This window comes from Lacerta agilis, chromosome 7, assembly GCF_009819535.1.
Source record: "Lacerta agilis isolate rLacAgi1 chromosome 7, rLacAgi1.pri, whole genome shotgun sequence".
Classification (NCBI taxonomy): domain Eukaryota; kingdom Metazoa; phylum Chordata; class Lepidosauria; order Squamata; family Lacertidae; genus Lacerta; species Lacerta agilis.
The window spans coordinates 73099069-73116475 of NC_046318.1; the positions used below are offsets into that span (position 1 = coordinate 73099069).

The window sequence follows — 17407 nt, forward strand, 5'->3', positions numbered from 1 at the left end:
CACACCCATAGCACTTCTTGACTGGCGTAGAGCTGTCTTGACGTGGCATCTGTACCGCAGCTGCCAAGAGTTGTGCTTTGTAGGAGTGGGTACCAACATTCTGGCAGACGCGTAGCATCTCAGTCAATGTGGCATCTGGGCGAGCTGCAACTGCTGTTAGGGCATTCTTGCAGTCATCATTGGCATTTTCAAAGGCAAGTTGTTTTGTCAACATGTTTCTGGCATGACGATCTTCTATCTGGCGTTCCACTGCAACAATCAGGCGATCCACGAAGTCCCCATAAGGCTCCTTTGGACCTTGCCTAACTGCAGCGAATCCTGATACTGAGCTGGCATCTGTGCGATTGGGTAATCTGCGCCAAGCTTTGACTACGATGTCTGCTATGGTGACGAGTGCAGCATCAGGTATGGCTAGCTGTTGATTGAGATTGGAGTAATGTCCTGATCCTGTGAGCATATCTTCTGTGGCGAGTGGCGTTGCACGTCTGGCTGCTACTTCTTTCCACTCTTGCAGGCACAGAAGAGCATCTGTAGGCGACAGGAAGGTGCGAAGGATCAACTTCCAATCAGATGGCAGAAGTCTACTAGTGGACAGTCCTTCAAGTAAACTTCTAGTGTAAGGAGCTTGAAGTCCATTTTCGCGTATGGCCTTTCGTAGTTCACGTAGTGTTTCAAAAGGAATAGCTTGATATCTTGCAGGTTGTCCTCCATTGGCACGAATCACTGGAAAGATGTGCATTGGATCAGCACTAAAGTCTATTTGTCCCAAAGCTGCTTCCAAAGCTTGGGTTCTGCAGATGGGTTGCATTGCTGTTGGATCTGTAGGTGGCATCAGTGAGTTTAAATCTTCTTGATGCTTTCCAAATGATGAACCACTAGATGGTGCTAAAGAGTCCTTGACATCTGGATGCCTTGAAGATGGCTGACTATGAAGACAAGATGGCTGACTTGAAGTTGGATGAAGACAAGATGGCTGACTTGAAGTTGGATGAAGACAAGATGGCTGACTTGAAGTTGGAGCATAAGGTTGTTGGCTCTGTACTGCAAGTCCTGGCATCTGGATCATCATTGTTTGGCTTTGCTCTTGTCTTGGAATCTGCATTGGCATTGGAGGTGCTGAAGGGTTGGTAAATTGCTGTTGCGCTGCTTGCATTGAAGCTTGGATTGCTGTTGATTGGAAATCAGCTTGCTGCAAAACTGGAGCTGCTGGCTTGAGCGCGGCCTGCAGGGCAGCAGGGTTTGCTGGCAAAAAGGCTGCTTGCTGCTGCTGCTGCTGGATCGCTGGCAAAAGCGCGGCTTGCGATGAAGGAAGCGGGACCGTTGCTTGGAGCGAGGTCCGCGGCTGCTGCTGACTTGAGATTGCTGGCTGGTAAAAGGCCTGCGATGACTGCTGAGCGACTGGCGGTGGGGCAGTCCGCGGCGGGGCTTGAAAGGCCGACGGCGTCTGCTGCACCGGCACAGGCGGCAATGAATCTGGCAATGACAAATTGGACAAGGGCGAGTGCATGTACGACAATGGGGCCTGAACTGGCTGCTGCGAGGGGGCCGAAAATGGCACAACCGCAAGCGGCAGCACAGGGGCACTATTAAAAGCAGTATTTCCCAAATTCACTGTTCCATTAAGCAAAACATTTCTTGGAGCGATTTGTTGAAAGCAGTTTCTTACTTTGCTCCATACTAATTGTACAGGAATTCCGATTTTCGGGTTGGCCATAAATTCTAACCCGATCCTTTCCCATGAAGCTAGATCTTTCGTTCCCTCCCTAGGGACCCAAGGGCAAACTTCCCCAATAGTTTTAACTAAAAGCTCTACTTCTGATTCAGAGACAGGGTGACCATTTCTTTTCAAAAGGTACAATAAATCTTCACAAAATTTAACTTGAGCAGTTGAGAGTGAGGAGCCCATTTTTAACACTTTTCCAAAACTTTTCCTCCCCCACCCGTAGGCTTCTACTAGGGGACACCGGTTCTACCCGTAGGCTTTAACCGAAAAACCTGGCACCCGTAGGCTTTAGCCAGAAAACCTCCGCCCCCACCCGTGGGCTTCTACTAGGGGCTACCGGCCCTACCCGTAGGCTTTGACCGAAAAACCTGGCACCCGTAGGCTTTTGCCAGAAAACCTTTCCCTCCCACCCGTAGGCTTTTTCGGGAGACACCGGCCCTACCCGTAGGCTTTGACCGAAAACCCTGGCACCCGTAGGCTTTTGCCAGAACCCTTCCCACCCGTAGGCTTTAGGGAAGACCTTACTCTGCCCGTAGGCTTACACTAAACTCCTTGCCGCTCTACCCGGGGACCCCTTGGGGCAAAATATACGCGCGCAATTTCTATTTACACTACTTTGGGCAAGCGGTGGATTCGCGCTACTGCAGCGAAATCCTGGATAAACCGGGCCGTTATACCTCACCTCTCAATGTCTGTTTCCGAGCCACTTCCGATATGTTGCCTTTAACCGGAGTCTTCGTGGAAGCGATTTTCGACTACGCTTTGCCTCACACGGGGCACCACTTGTCGGGGTTTGGGTGCTGGAGCTCCTCGTGCACGGCCTTAGACTGGTTATGCACGAGGTACCAGTTGCGGGGAAAGCGGCCAGCGTTCCGCGTGCTTTTGAGCACGGTCGCCGGCCAAGCCTCACAGTCTGAAGGATGTTGAGTAAGCCAATTGACGACTCCGATGAAGTGTGAGTTCCTAATTGCCTTCTTTAATGAACGGTTGCCTCGTGAAATAAAATATATACCCTGACTCTGAATAGACGGACCAGTTTAAAGAAATTAAATTTTTTACTTTACTCCCCCCTTTAACCCCAAAGGAAGACAGACACCGGTTGTATCTTTAGTGGCTTCGGCAGAACCCGCATAGGCTCGTCCCCTAAGCTAAGTTCTCCTAAGCTTAAAGTCCCTGCGCGCCCGATCTTCCGCGAGGCTAACTAAATAAACTAAAACCGAAATATCTTCCGCGGGCCTAATCCTAGGCTAACCTAAAGGAACCTATCTAAACTAAAACCGAGTGATCTTCCGCGATCTAACTCTAACTAAAGAAAACCCATCCAACCCATCCAGCCCGCTCCTAATCCCTTAAACTAAACTTGACTTCAACTAAAACCCAACTAAAAGAACATAAGAAGGACGTGCGGTCTCGTGCCTAAGCGGGGTGCCTCTGCCTTTTATTAGGGAACAAACGTGACATCATCAATAATGCCTTAACCAATAAAATCACTGTTGCTGCCCTCCAAAAGGGCGGGAAGCAAGTTTAACGCTCATTAACAACTTTGAACATGACCGGATCTATAAAATAAAGGCGGATTAATCTTGTAAGTGAACCACACTATTCATTCATGCTTTCACTTTCGCTTTTACGCGCAGTTATACCAAAAGTAGACCTCGAAAAACTCATAAAATAACCAAATAAATATGAATCCATGGCGGATCCGTGAAACGTATTCCGACACACTCAGACATGAAGCTCCACTCAGACATGAAGCTCAATAGCTGGTCACTCACTCTCAGCCTAACCTACCTCACAGGGTTGTTGTGGAGATTAAATGAGAATGGGGAGAACCACGTACGCCACCCTGAGATGTTTTTTGTGGGGGGGGGGGAGGTGGGATTTAAATGCAAAAAAGAAAATTAATAATAGTAATAGGTTGTCCTCATAACGTTGTCATGGACATAATCTGGCTCTTGGTAAGGGCATTTCAGCTGTCAAACTTCAGTCCATCCCTTGGCACGACTTTTGCTGCAAATATAGCTTAGTTGGCTAGAGCGTGGCGCTGATAATGCCAAGGTTGCAGGTTCAATCCTCGTAAGGGACAGCTGCATATCCCTGCATCGCAGGGGGTTGGACTAGATGATCCTCAGGGTCCCTTCCAACTCTGTGATTCTATAAAATTGATGCTTAGTTCAGGAAAAGCAATGTTCTAACGAAGAACTGCCCATTTGCTTGCCTACTTGACCCACCCAGGCTTTGCCGTCTGACCCCTGGCCAAAGCGCCAAGACTTTTTGATATCAGCTGTTAGCTACTGTCCCACTGGAACACAGCAAACAACAAAATGTTGCAGCGTACTCCTAACACAAGGGCTCCTGGTCAGGGCTTCAACCACAGGAGGTTGTGGACTCTCCTTCCATGGAGGTTTTAAGGCAGAGGTTGGATGGCTATCTGTCATGGATGCTTTAGCTGAGATTCCTCCATTGCAGGGCGTTGGACCAGATGACCAATAGCAGCTGGGGACCCAAGATTGAGAAACGCTGTTCTAGAGTGTGTGGCAAAGGGACAAATTCAAGCAGCAGGCATATTTTCCCCATCCATCTAAACTAAACACATTTCACTGTGGATGTTGCCCTTGATTTCTTGGCTACACTTGGCTCATCCTGGCTTGTGGGGTTAAGACTCTTATTTCACTTGCACTCCTGTATCCTGCAGCGGCTGTATCCCATGATGTTTGTTACTTAGCTTCTTGGAACTTGAGCCTTGACTGGTAAATATTCCCCTACCCAACAGCATAACACTCGCTGTGCTTTTAAATGTTTTCAGGGCCCTGTAGACATGTGTCATAACAACACAAAGCAGCCGTGTTTCTCCCCGCCCTGCCTCTCTGTTTCTTCCCACTCAGTGGAGGTGGCTAAGGGAGAGTCGGTCTAATTCAGCACCCAAGCTGGCCTGATTAAGTCCACCACTTCCCTGCCCCCCCCACACTCCCAAGCACCTACTAGGTAGGTAATAGTAATGGGTGAATCTGCCAGTTTTGGTTTCTCTCAGTTTCTCATTTGTCCAGCCTTAAGTTCAGTTCTCCGCATCAGCTTGCATTTCAAACAAACAAACAAACAAACAAACAGCATTTTAGTGCCTAATATGTACATTTTTGTATGCATTTCTTGTCTAAAATGCACATTTTTGCAAAGCATTTCTCCCTCCAATATAATGCATTTTTTTTTTTTTTTTGCATGTAACATTCACCGAAATATGCATTTTGGCGCACATTTTACCCTAGTATTTTGGTACACATTTCTGGGCTGGGGAACAGCACTGCAAAACTTTCAGATTTCAAAGTGCAAATTTCAAAGGCTGGCTGTTTTTCAGTTCATGGCACAGCTTCAGGAAGTGCAGACATTTGTTTTTAAATGTGACCAGAGTTACCTTTCTGCCCTTTCCCTAGTGTTTCTTGATATTGACATGATCCCTCACAGCGCCCATTTGCCAGTGATGCCCGCAGCTTTTTCTGGTGTAGGATTCTAGCCTGCCTTATTCTCATATTTTGAGCATCTCTCCCCAGAACCTTCTTTTGTGCTTTACCTTTAATGGCTTTCCACAAGTTCTGGCCCTGGCCTTGGCCTGTATATGAATCAAAGGACAGAGGCGGTTTGCCTCAAACTGCTGGCAAGGTTTCCTAGCCTGTCATTTGCCTGGCCAGTTTCCCAAGCACTGCCTTCCCACAGAATAAAGTTTGCACAGTTTCTTCTGCCTATGTTAGTCCGCGGGAGAGGCAGTGGAACTTATTCCCAGAAATTAAATGGGCACAGGATTGCAGCCTCGGTCGGTGATCTCTTTCCCTGCTTGCCCTCGCTCCAATCTTAACGAACACCAACCTGGCTTTTCAATAAATGAAGAAATGATTGCATAATATAATATAACACGACAGACAAATTGGAGTTTTCAGAAATGCAGCTCAAGCAGTGGTCCTTGGTTTGGGAACAGGCATGCTAGAATGCAAAGTAGGTCCCCGGTTTCATCTGTAGAATCTCCCCCCCCCTTTTTTTTAAAAAAAGAAACTTCTTGGTTGCCTTTTAAAATAGAAATAAAAATACCTTCCCAAGGTGATGTACAATAAAAAAAGCTTTAAAACAAACAACAAAATTCACAATTAAACTATTAAGAAATATCAGTATAACAATTTCAATCTATCTTTCTCTCTCTCTCCCAGGCCTGGAGGCCATGTTCTTCATGGCAAAGTCTGAGCTTTATGCACAGAAAGGTACTATACTGTTACTATAGATAGGTTGTGTGTGTGTGTGTGTGTGTGTGTGTGTGCATAGCATGTGCTGCCATTGCCCAGGGCAAGGAAAATATTGCGCCCCTTAAGGCAAGTAAAGGGTAAAGGGACCCCTGACCATTAGGTCCAGTCATGTCCGACTCTGGGGTTGCAGCGCTCATCTCGCTTTATTGGCCGAGGGAGCCGGCGTACAGCTTCCGGGTCATGTGGCCAGCATGACTAAGCTGCTTCTGGTGAACCAGAGCAGCGCACGGCTTCCCGCCGGAGCGGTACCTATTTATCTACTTGCACTTTGACGTGCTTTCAAACTGCTAGGTTGGCAGGAGCTGGGACCAAGCAACGGGAGCTCACCCCGTCGCGGGGATTTGAACCGCCGACCTTCTGATCGGCAAGCCCTAGGCTCTGTGGTTTAATCCACAGCACCACCCGCACCCCTAACTGGCACCTCCATGTACTACTGCTACTGCTGCTACTGCTGCTGCTGCTGCTGCTGCAGGACAGAGCGGTGGCACAGTGGTTGGGCATGTACCGGTATGCCCATCTCCTCAGGCTGGGGTACTGCCACTGCCATGACTCTCGCTGTCCGCCTGCCTCCCCCATGGATGGGGGATGCCGCGTGGCCAATGGATGCAAGGGCCCTCCCTCTCTCAGCTCCAGGATGGGGAGTGCCTTCAGTTGGGATGGCAGCTGAAGAGGCGAGTCCCTGAATTTTTTTTTGTCCAGGGCAATTGCCCCGGATGCCCCCCACCATGCCATGCCCCTGTATATTTATACCAGGTCTGGCCAATCCAGAGGCTTCATGTGGGCAGGGACCAATGCTTCACTCTGCACCTCCAATGACCTCCAGGGTTGAATGCAAACCACCCATGGCATCTTGTCAGGCTAGAACTTCACAGTCTAGAAAATGAATGCTAAGCAATAGTGACAAATCAGCTGACTGTCCCATTCATACTTATTTGTCTTCAAAATAAATAAAAAAATGGTGTGGCACACGAATCCCTTTCTGTTGAACCGGGTGGATTTTGAAACCAGACGAGGAGAGAGGCGAACAGGCAAACCTGGGGCACTTATTTATCTTTGCACCGGTTTCTTTCGTAATCCTGTCAGGTCTGTTTAATCAAAAGGAAATGAGAAATGCATTAAAATAATACAAAGAGGAAAACACTGCCCTTGGAACCATCCTCACTCCTGAAGTTAAAAGAACACAGGCGTAAAACCAGCTCCACCACTCCCGCTGCTGCCAAAAGCTCCTGGCGAGGATTGCAATGAAAACCTTGAACAACGCACAAAAGGGTTCACGGGACAGAAAGAGATAGAAGTGCGAGGAAATAGAATGGGAAGAAGACTGAAATGCCTCCTGTGGGGTTAATGAGGTCCAGATGTGACAGCATATCCCAACTGGTTCCTGACACCCTCCAAGTTCATTTCTCTAAGCTTAGGTGACCTTCTGCCATTTTTTTTGAGGCTGATCTCAAGCTATCATCCCATTCCCACCTGGGAACTGCTTCCTACTTTGGGGAAGGGCTGCTCAGCAGCAGAGCATCTGCTTTGCATGCAGAAAGTAGGAGGTTCAGTCCTCAGCATGTTCTGGTAGGACTGCCTGGAGAACGGCTGCCAGTCAGTGTAGAAAATGCTTAGCTATATAGGCTAATGGTCTGACTCAGCATGAGGCAGCTTCTTCCTGTGTTTCATGCCATGGCCCACTGGCACCTCCTTCTGCTTTGGAGTTCATCCATGGTTCGCGGTTGTCCAACCATAATGCCTTACTTCTGGGTAGAAGTAGCCAAACTGAGCCAAACAGGCTCACCAGCAGTGTGGAGCCTTCCCACAATCCATTGCTGCTTTTATGACGCACCATAGAATTGGACAGATTCTTTAATTGTCAAGGGAGACAGCTTCTAAGAAAGCAAGAACAGTGAACACTTTAGATATACACATGAAAACCATTTTTTTTAAAAAAAAGAATCAACAGTCACTGTTGTCTGGATGGGGTTGCTTGGAAAACCTGTTAGAAGCCAATGCTTGACGTTGATCTGTGTCACAACTTCCCTCAAGGGCCCATTAAGGTTGTGAGGAAAGTCCCTCAGAGGGCAGGAAAGAGGAGATGGGACATTCTGGTGCTTTAGGCAAAAAAATAAAAATAAATCCAAATTATATCCCTCATGGTAAACCAACCAAACAACCACAAGAAGCTCCGAACATTATAAAATTGCACAACAGACCTTTCATCACACTCAAAATCTGCCACTATGTCACTTTTACCTCAAGATATAGTGGGGCATGGGAGTCTGAACCAGGAACTGAAACCCTAAGGCCTCCACCTTATTTGTCTGTCTATCTGTTTTGGTGGTTTTCCTGGCAAGAGTTTACCAGCCTTCTCCACGCAGAGAGCACCGTGGGCCTTTCAAGTTTAAGAGGACAATGCCCGTTTCCCTCAGCCTTCCTCTCACAAGAGGTTGGCATAAGGCACGCATTGGAGTGCCAGGCACCCATGGTCAAAAAGTCTGTGGGGCAAGTGCCCCTTTGAAGCCCAGGTGTCTGTCTTGGGGTCGTAGCACTCGAGCGAATCGGAGTCTTTGATTTCATTGTCAAAGGTAAGGCAGCGACCTCCGGTCAGATACAGCTTCTCATTTATCGCCGCAGCGCCGTGATGCATCCTCCTGTCCTTCATGTCTGCACATTTCACAAATTTATTAGTCTTGGTATCATAAGCAATCACTCGTCTGGTGTACCCTAGGGGGGGGTGGAGGGGGGGGAAGAGAGAAACAAACCAGACAATTATGAATTTTGCAAAAATCCTTTGCATCAAATGCGTAAAGAGGCGGTTTCAGAGTTGGAAGTGCTGGTGATTGTTAATTCCAAAAATATGTGAAATGCGGGCCTGGAACACGTTTGTGGCACAGATATTGCAGCGCTGTCAGATCTGCTCCATGTGGCAAAACATTTGTGTGAATAGCTCTGTCCCCCCCCTTTTTTTGCTCTGTCCCTTTTGACTATGGTCACATCCACACCAGACATTTAAAAGGATTCTCTATCCACAGAAACGGAAGGAGGAGAGAACCCCCCCACAGGAAGAGTGTTTGATGAGATGGCAAAAATGACAGCAATGATGAGAGACACACATTCAGAATCCTTCAAAGAAGAGTGGAAACCCTTTCTAGTCTGTTTAAAAGTTATTTCCCATATGTGGAGATCACAGTGGGGTTTGACGTGTAAGAAAAAAAGAAGAAGAACATGTTAAGAAACACGTTAAAGGGAATGAAATTGGGTAAGATGGAAACTTGAAACGCAGTTGTATGTTATTTGGGTTATAAACTTCGATGTTGGGTGAGCAGGAAGTCATTAGTTTTGCTGAATTGGAATATAACTGTTGAGTAACAAGTGTAACTTTCAATGTGGAAAAAGAATAAAGCATTATTATTTTTAAAATACATTTAAAGTGCTCTTATGCCACTTTTAACAGCCATGGCTTCCCTGAAGGAATCTTGGGAATGGTAGTTTGTTAAAGGCACTGATGATTGTAGCTCTCCTAAGGAACAAACTACAGTTCCCAGGATTCCTGGGGGGGGGGAGGCCATTGGCATAAGCGTCAGTTAAAACGTGGTGCAGATGTGACCTCTATTATTATGCCCTCTTTCTTATGTGACTTGCAGTCACGTGGTGAAAACTGCCAGACTTGCCACATCACACAGGAAGCAGCTGCTACATCAAGGAAAGGGCACCGATGGCCTTCCAGATATTGATGGACTCCAACTCCCATCAACCCCAGCCAGCCTGGCCAATGGTCAGGAATGATGGGAGTTGTAGTCCAACAACATCTGGGGGGGGGGCACAGATTTGCTGCCCTACTCAGCTTTGCATGGATACCTTTTCAAATGGCTGCCACACCCTTGACTTTGTGTATGTATCGGGTCTCTGAAGATCCAATAATCAAAGTCTTAGTTGCCAGCATAACCCTCCACTACTTTCCAGCTGTAGGAAGCAACAGTGGCAGAAGCCAGGGAGGTCCTGACATGATGGGGCAAGTTAGAGAAGCCGCCTCTGATGCATCAGTTCCTTCTGCTCCCCAACTCCATGAAGCCTGAGGCCAGCACTCAGTGGATTTGCAGTCATATGACTGACCACAGAGTCTTTCTGTCATGAAGCTGACAGCTAGATGGACAGTTAGAAAGGTGGGAGGCATATTTTGGGAGCAGGAAGTAGGCAAGAGTATGGAGGAACTTCCCTCTCCTACCCTGAAGATCACAGAAATCTAATAAATATTAAGGTGTTGTAGGTAAATCTGAGTTGCTAGATAGCTCAGTTGTGAGGACTTGCAAACGAGCTTTGGAAAGCTCTCTTTCCTATATTGTTCTCCTTTCAAACAACTATGTTTTATCACATAGTGGTTCAACTCAGAACCAATGTAGGTTTAGACACAACTGCAGTAGGCAATAACATCAAAAAAGAAAGCACCATTTAATTAAAACCAAGAATCCCATTTCTTGAGCCAATGAACCCAGCTTTGTTTGATGTGTATTGTGCAATGAAGACTTGAAATATACTGGATGCCCCTCTCCCTTTTAAAGAATGTGTTTGTTATCATTGTGATTTTTCAGTTCCAGTTGCTGATAAGCCAAGAACAACTGGATGATGTTATGGCATACTTACTTGGTAAATGAAAACTTATCGGTAGTAAATCTCTCCACTTTAAAAGAGAATGAATTATGTTTGAAATTAGACGAAATGTTTGTGTGCTTTGTTAAGCAAACTCCCCCCAAAAAGCTTACGGCTTAAGCTTGTCAGTTGAATTATTGGCACAAAGTTTCAGAATAAATACATTTGAAGGCGGGTTTTTTCTTTCTTTTTGAAAAATCTTCTTTTTCTCATCTCTGCTACGTTCACATTTTGAGCTCCTTGTTTTCTCTCATACCAAACTGTTTCTTACGTTTTTGTTTTCCAGCACAGACGTAAATTTCATAAAGGAAAAAGCATGCAAAAAAAGCCTTATTCAGGCAGTAAGGTGCGGGAGGCCTGGGTGGGAGAGGGCAAACATTCAAAATCAGGCCAGCCGACAACTGATTGGGGGTGGTTTCCCCTTCTTTCAACTGCCCCCTCTGTCATTCTCTTATTGTTCAGAAGGGACACACAATCCTCCAGAAAGGCTTTTTCCTCAGGGTTATGTAGCTAGGGTTAGAATCATAGAATCATAGAATTCTATGATTCTAACCCTAGCTACTCTTGAATCTCAAGGCCAAGCTATGCACCACAGGTAGTGGTAGAGCAAGCCAATTAGGCACCTGGGGGGCACATGTGCCCTACACCCAGGGGTGGGGCCAGCCACCCATGGGGCGGGACCAGCTGGGACAGGATGCTCCACAGGGCCTCTGAGGAGTCTGCCTGCCTCCTCCCACTCAGCCACCCTAGGGGGAGGCAGTGGGCGGACTGTTTGGGGGCAGCACAGAGCCTGCGGGTGCCCAAGCCACCGTGTCACTCCCAGGAGAGATGCGTGGCTCGGGCGTGCTGCAGGCCCCGTGGTGAGTGCCACCCAGCATTTTGTCACACCCCCCTCAGTGATGAAACCCGGGGTGGCCTGCCCCCCACCACACCCCTTTCCTCCACCCCTGACCACAGGACCCCTGCAAAATGACCACACAGAGTTTTGGCATGGGTGAATCTGTCAATTCCGGTTTCTCCCTGTTTCTCAATCTTAAATTCTGTTCTCCACATTTCCACACTAGTTTTCAATTTTATTTTAAAATTCTTTAGCATTTTAGTGTAAATTTATCCTAATGTGCACATACCTTTGTCTGCAATTTGGCCCTAATATGCATGTTTGTGCAAAGCAATTGCCGGGGGAGGGGGAGGATGATACAGAAACTTTCCTTCCATGAATTTCCTACCATCCACTTATCTTCAGATCTGTGCAGTTAGTAACAACTATGGTCTACCTCTGAATGGAATTACGGGTGGAATATAAAGCTAGTTTTTCTACGTGGACAAAAACATCAAGTTCATAAGTCTACGGAGGCATGCAGCAAAATCTAGTGTGGGGTTGGTTTTTCCATGATGTGTTCTGCTTTATTCCTTCTTGGCATGTTTATAATCCCAACCCAGAAGAGTGTAAAAATAAGGAGAGGATAGACTTTGGTTCTACTATGGCAGTAGACAAGGGAGAGCGAATTTGGCATCAACCACTGAAATAGCCCCTTTTCTGCCTTGAAGGTTTCATGCGATAAGCTCCAAGGCACTGCACAATGTCCACACACAGACTTGGCTACGTTACCAGTTGTAGAAAGGAATTGCACACCACAACGGCATGCGGTAAAGAAGAAATAGAGCAGTGTTGGGACCAGCGGTGGCATACAGTCGGACTCTAAATCCCATCAGCCTCAGCCAGCGGGGCCAGTGGCCAGGGCGTTGTGGTCATCAGCATCATTTAGGACCTTAGGTTACCTGTGTTGTGGAAATGGTCTAAGGGCACTTAAACAAACAAATTACCTCCAACAATAAAAATCCGGTCTCCAATCACAACTGCTGGTGCGCAGACGTTCTTCACCATTCTGGTCTCCATCCGGAACCACATGTTCCTGGAGACATGATACACCTGAGAAATACACAACACATAAATGAGATTTCTGGGATTAGATGTAAAAAGAGCATCTCTGATTGCACACCCCAATTTCATTTCTGAAAGGGAGGGTGACTGTTCACACCCTTACAGCAACCACAACCATTGAATATTGAACAGTCCTTGGAAGAACCATTCCATTGGGGATGTGGAGCAAATCACACTGTGTGGGGGATCCCATTTCCTCCATCTCCCTCTGCTATCCCTCCTGCCTTGGTGGCAATGGTGGCATTCCCTCTTGCTCCTCTTCCTCCCGGCTTACATTTTGTTGTTGGCAGAGGCATCCTTCTCCATACATGGAAAAACAGGAAGCTGCCTTCTACTGAGTCAGATGATTGGGTTCAACTGTCTCAGATTTGTTTATACACTCTCTCCAGGATTTCATACGGGGGCGTTCCCAGACTTCCCTGGAGATGCCAGGAAGTGAACATGAGACCTTCTGCATGGTAAAGATGCATTAGAGCTTCCCCTAATGTCTGAGATTCATGTTTGCCTTGCTAAAAGTGGCCAGAGGACTTCTGAGACTCATGTGCAATTTGCATGGCTTGCCATGTCTGGCAATGTTTTGCGGACTGCACAGATGTCTTGGGACTTGAGTCTCTGATTGGCAGTTGGCCTGGCCCACCTGGGACATTCAAAATGTCAGGCTTATATTCACATCAACAAATATACACCCTGAACTACATGCTGCTAAATGATGCAAGCCTTCTTGGTGGGCCTCTTTAAGAACAAAGACTTGGCAAAGTGTCATTGTGGAAGTTCATTAAATTCTTATTAATGAATTAATTGCATGTGTAAACAGAAATGAATATGTATGTAGTTTTCTGGAGAGGACAATTTCTGCTTAGCAAGTGCATTTGAGTGTTTACAGCAGCGATACCCTCCAAATTCTGTTGGACAACAGCTCCTAAAGCAAGCATGGCCCAAAGTGGTCAGGGGGTGATGGGAGTTGTATTCCAACAGTATCTGAAGGACACTGCATTGGCCACTCCTGAACTACAGCATGGAATTTGTCATAAAACATCAAGGTAACAGATAGAATTTTTATATTGACAGCTGAGTCTGAGCACAAGTCATTCATTACTTCGGAGAACATAAGAACAGCCATGCATGGTCAGATCCAATGGCCTCACAAGCCTGAAATCATGTCTCTGTGTATGCTCAATATTGTCTCTAAAGAGGACAACTGGCATCTTGAAGGTGAGGTGGTGAAGACTGGGAGTTACCTGTATTAGCCGGACAGGGTTTTGCATCGTGTCTTCCCCTCCAAAGAGATAGATTCTTTGGTCTTTGGAAGACACAGCAGGATGAAGAACGGCAACGGGCATGTTTGCCATGTGCTCCCAGACATTGTAGGTACTGTCATATCTTTCCATGGAATTTAGGATCTCCTGGTTTTCTCCAATGCCCCCAATGGCAAAGATATAGTTTTTATAGGCAATGCTCCTGTGGGAATAGCGCCGAACTAACATGGGCTCAACTAGCCTCCACTGGTTAAGTTTGAGTGAGAAGATATAAACATTGTCACTGACTTGGTTCTTCCCATTGCCAATGGGAATGCCTCCGAGGAGATAAACATTACTGTGGATGCTCACTACAGAGGCCTTGTAGAGCCGTGTTGGGTATTTGGCAAGGCTCAACCATTGGTTTGTCTTCTCATCGTACAGCAAGACATCCCTTGTCGTCTGTTGGTTGTCTTTCCGGCCACCAACCAGGAGGAGGAATTCTCGGCATGAATATCGCCGAGGAACGTGCCACATAGGTTTGATATCTGGAGCACTGGTGCTATACAGAGAAAACATCTGCTTTTGGGCCAGTTCCAGGATATTTCTACATGCTGGGGACGACTGAATGAGAGAATCATTGGCAATGAAGTGGAAGAAAAATGTTGGATGGACGTACTGAAGCCTTACTTTCTTGAACAAGTCTTGGATATAGCTTTGCCGTGCCTGGGGATCATGCCTCACCCAAACCATGAGAGCCTCAAAAACTTGTTCCTCCTCTCCACAAAGCTCATCATCTCCAAGATAGTCTATCAACTCCAAAGCACAGAGTTCTTTCAGGTCTTCGGAGATGGCTACTTCAGGGAAACACTTCAGAGCCATTGCTTTGGCTTTCTTCTTGAGTTTATTGCAGTGCAAGATCTCCGAGAGCCGAATCAGACTGAGGCAGTTATCTGGAGCAAGTTGGTCCTGGAGGTAGGCTGAACAGGCCTCAAATAGCTTCATGTACTGGAGCATGGAAGCAGTTTCCATTAGATACAAAATATTCTCCACTGTCATTAGAATCTCTCCTGTGTAAACGTAGACAATGATGCAATGAAGAATGTTTGAGTCGATGTCTCTGAGGCTGACTTTTTCCTGGCTACTCTCTTTAAAGTTGTTGCAGAACATTGCCTTGAAGTAGGGGCTACTTGAGGCAAGTACATTCCTATGGCAAGGGATTTCTGTGTCACCCGTACACAGGACAACGTCAGTTAGGATTCTGTTCTTCCGTAACACATTGAGCTGCTTTAGCAGCTCAGAGGAGAAATCCTGATCTTTGAAGAGCCGGTCTTGTGTGCATTTCTCTTCCATGGTGGAATCAGAGAGATATCAGCACTGGCCAAACAAGAATTCTCATTGGTGTTTCATCCTCCTCCTTGACTTGATAGATCACAGTTGAATGGTCCGTTTAAACATTGTCCATCTAGAGCAGAAATGGAAAAGCTAGCTTCATTCACAAGTATAAGACCAATTAGGTGAAGGAAACATCACAGAACATCTTGTTTTATAAAATCAACCAGGTAGGTTGGAAATCTGGGGTTACCTGGGGGTATTTCTGACAGAGTAGAATAATAATAATACAGAAATTAAGCATGCATTACAAGACAATAGGGACAATTAGTGGCTCAAGGAAAAAGCCTGAATCAAACAATTTCTTCATGATAAGTATCTCTTAACAAATGCATGTTTGCCTATCATTCCCATGAAGCACTTACAGTTTAGTATCTTCCATCTCAAACCCCTCAGCCCCATGTCAATATTAGTCATTCCCAAAGAATGCAATTCTGGCAGCACGGCATAACAAACTAAACTCCTCGAGTCTAGAAATCTGTAAGGGGGGGGGGAATGATATATTTATTTATTCCCCAGTTGCTTTTGCTTTCATATCCACCAAGAATAAGAGCAGTAGATTTTTGCCGCTTTACTTGGTGTATGCAAAAGTCTGCTGGAACATTTCCCCCTGCCCCCACAGCATTACATATTTGTACACAAGCAAGACATCACTGGGAAAAAAATGGATGCAACGTTTTATCTCTTTTTAAGAAAGAGCCACCGTTTTAGCTTATACTGCTTGGGGGGGGGGGAGCGGTGGTAAATAATATACCGGTAAGTTATCTGCTGTCCTAGGGAGAGGAGGATAGCTGACTGATAACTTTGCAAACCACCAGTGCAGCCTCCTTCTAATAGCAACAGAGGAAGCTGTTTTATACCCAGTTAGACCGATGGTCTATCTAGGTCAGTTCTATGATCCTTAGTATTGTCTGGGCCAGTATTGTCTACATTGTCTTCTGGTGGCTTTCCACAGTTTAAGGTAGAAGTCTGTCCAAGTCGTACCTGGAGGTGCAGGAGATTGAACCTGGGAGCTTCTGCAATGCAGATCAGATGCTCTACGGTTAAACTACGGCCGTTGCCCCACAAATGCAACATGAATCCAACAGACATGCAACATACACGCACCACAAACAAAGCAATTGAGGTCCTTCCCCACAAATGCTATATATATATATATATATATATGCCGTATACTTTGTATGGCCGTCTAAGGCTTAAATGCAGCAGTAAAAACACACAGCAGGCAAAACTGTCTCCCAGATCTCTCACATCTGTAGTGAAAATCATGGCAGAGCTGTTTACCTTGTTCCTTCCCTGCTTTGGCTTGTTTATTCTCTGCTGAAACTTTCCATGTCTAGCTTTCCATGAATATGAAGACTTTTTAATTTTTTTTTTAAAAGAGCTATTAAACGTCTTGAGATTGTTCTTTCGCTGGTGAAAGATTCATAGGGGGAGATTTCTGGGTTTGTTTAGTATCAAGGCACTGTCACGGCTCTCTGAAAGGTTGGCTCATGAGGTACCGCAATGAGGCACTGTATACATTCCTCGACTAAGAATAGTTGCCCGTGTACTTTTTGCTGTGTTGTGACATGTGACTTTCCAGTTGCCTGCTGCAACAACAAGGTGAACGGAACACAGCACTACTGAGCATGCCCAGAGGGTGTTTTTCTGGCGAGTGTTTACATACGAAAATAGGCATGAAGATGAAGGATGGGGCATTTGCAGAAGCCCTTTTGGAAGCAGCAGCAGGGGCCTGAAGTAAACTAGTAACTCTAGAAACTTCTAAACAATCTGTAACTTCTAGCTTCTTCGCTTCTTCGTTCACCCCTGTTTAGCTATTAGATTATGTGGAGATGTAAAGTCAAATCCTATGCTTCTGAAATTTTTTGATGCATCCACTGGAGGGATGTTCTAACAGTATTGAAATATTGTAAAGAAATGGGATGGGTGGATTGGGCTAAATGGCTCGCGGGGTCTCTACCCCATCTCTGAGATTCCAGTTGTGAAAAGAGACTGCTGAAGACGTCGAACCGGTTGGAGAAGCATAGCTTGGCAGATTTCCTTTTGCTGGGAGGGGGAGCCTTGGCGTAATTAAAGAGATGGCCAAGCGCACGCAATTGGTTGCCCTTGGAGCTAACAGTCGGAAATCCTTCTGGAAGGAGGCATGCCTTTATTCCTCCATTGGCTGGAGGTGATGTCATCAATGTGTCAACAG

General features: G+C 46.2%; 1 protein-coding gene across 1 annotated transcript; it reads right to left on the bottom strand.

The window, feature by feature from the left end:
- Positions 1–7844: 7844 nt before the first annotated feature.
- On the bottom strand, positions 7845–16552 carry KLHL38 (kelch like family member 38). Its single transcript, XM_033155814.1, has 4 exons — positions 16495–16552; positions 13822–15283; positions 12466–12571; positions 7845–8718 (listed from the first exon to the last, which is right to left on the bottom strand). The coding sequence occupies exons 2-4, from the start codon at positions 15169–15171 to the stop codon at positions 8432–8434; spliced, it is 1743 nt and encodes a 580-aa protein (XP_033011705.1). The 5' UTR covers positions 15172–15283; positions 16495–16552; the 3' UTR covers positions 7845–8431.
- Between the last annotated feature and the right edge of the window lie 855 nt (positions 16553–17407).

Bases quoted from the DNA above. Each gene is read 5' to 3' on its own strand.
- KLHL38 (XM_033155814.1), bottom strand. From the start codon at position 15,171: ATGGAAGAGAAATGCACACAAGACCGGCTCTTCAAAGATCAGGATTTC. The intron at 12,572-13,821 runs GTAACTCCCAGT...TGTATTTCTCAG, and splicing joins ACCCTGTCCGGCTAATACAG to GTGTATCATGTCTCCAGGAA. The intron at 8,719-12,465 runs GTAATTTGTTTG...ACCCCCCCCTAG, and splicing joins CCGGATTTTTATTGTTGGAG to GGTACACCAGACGAGTGATT.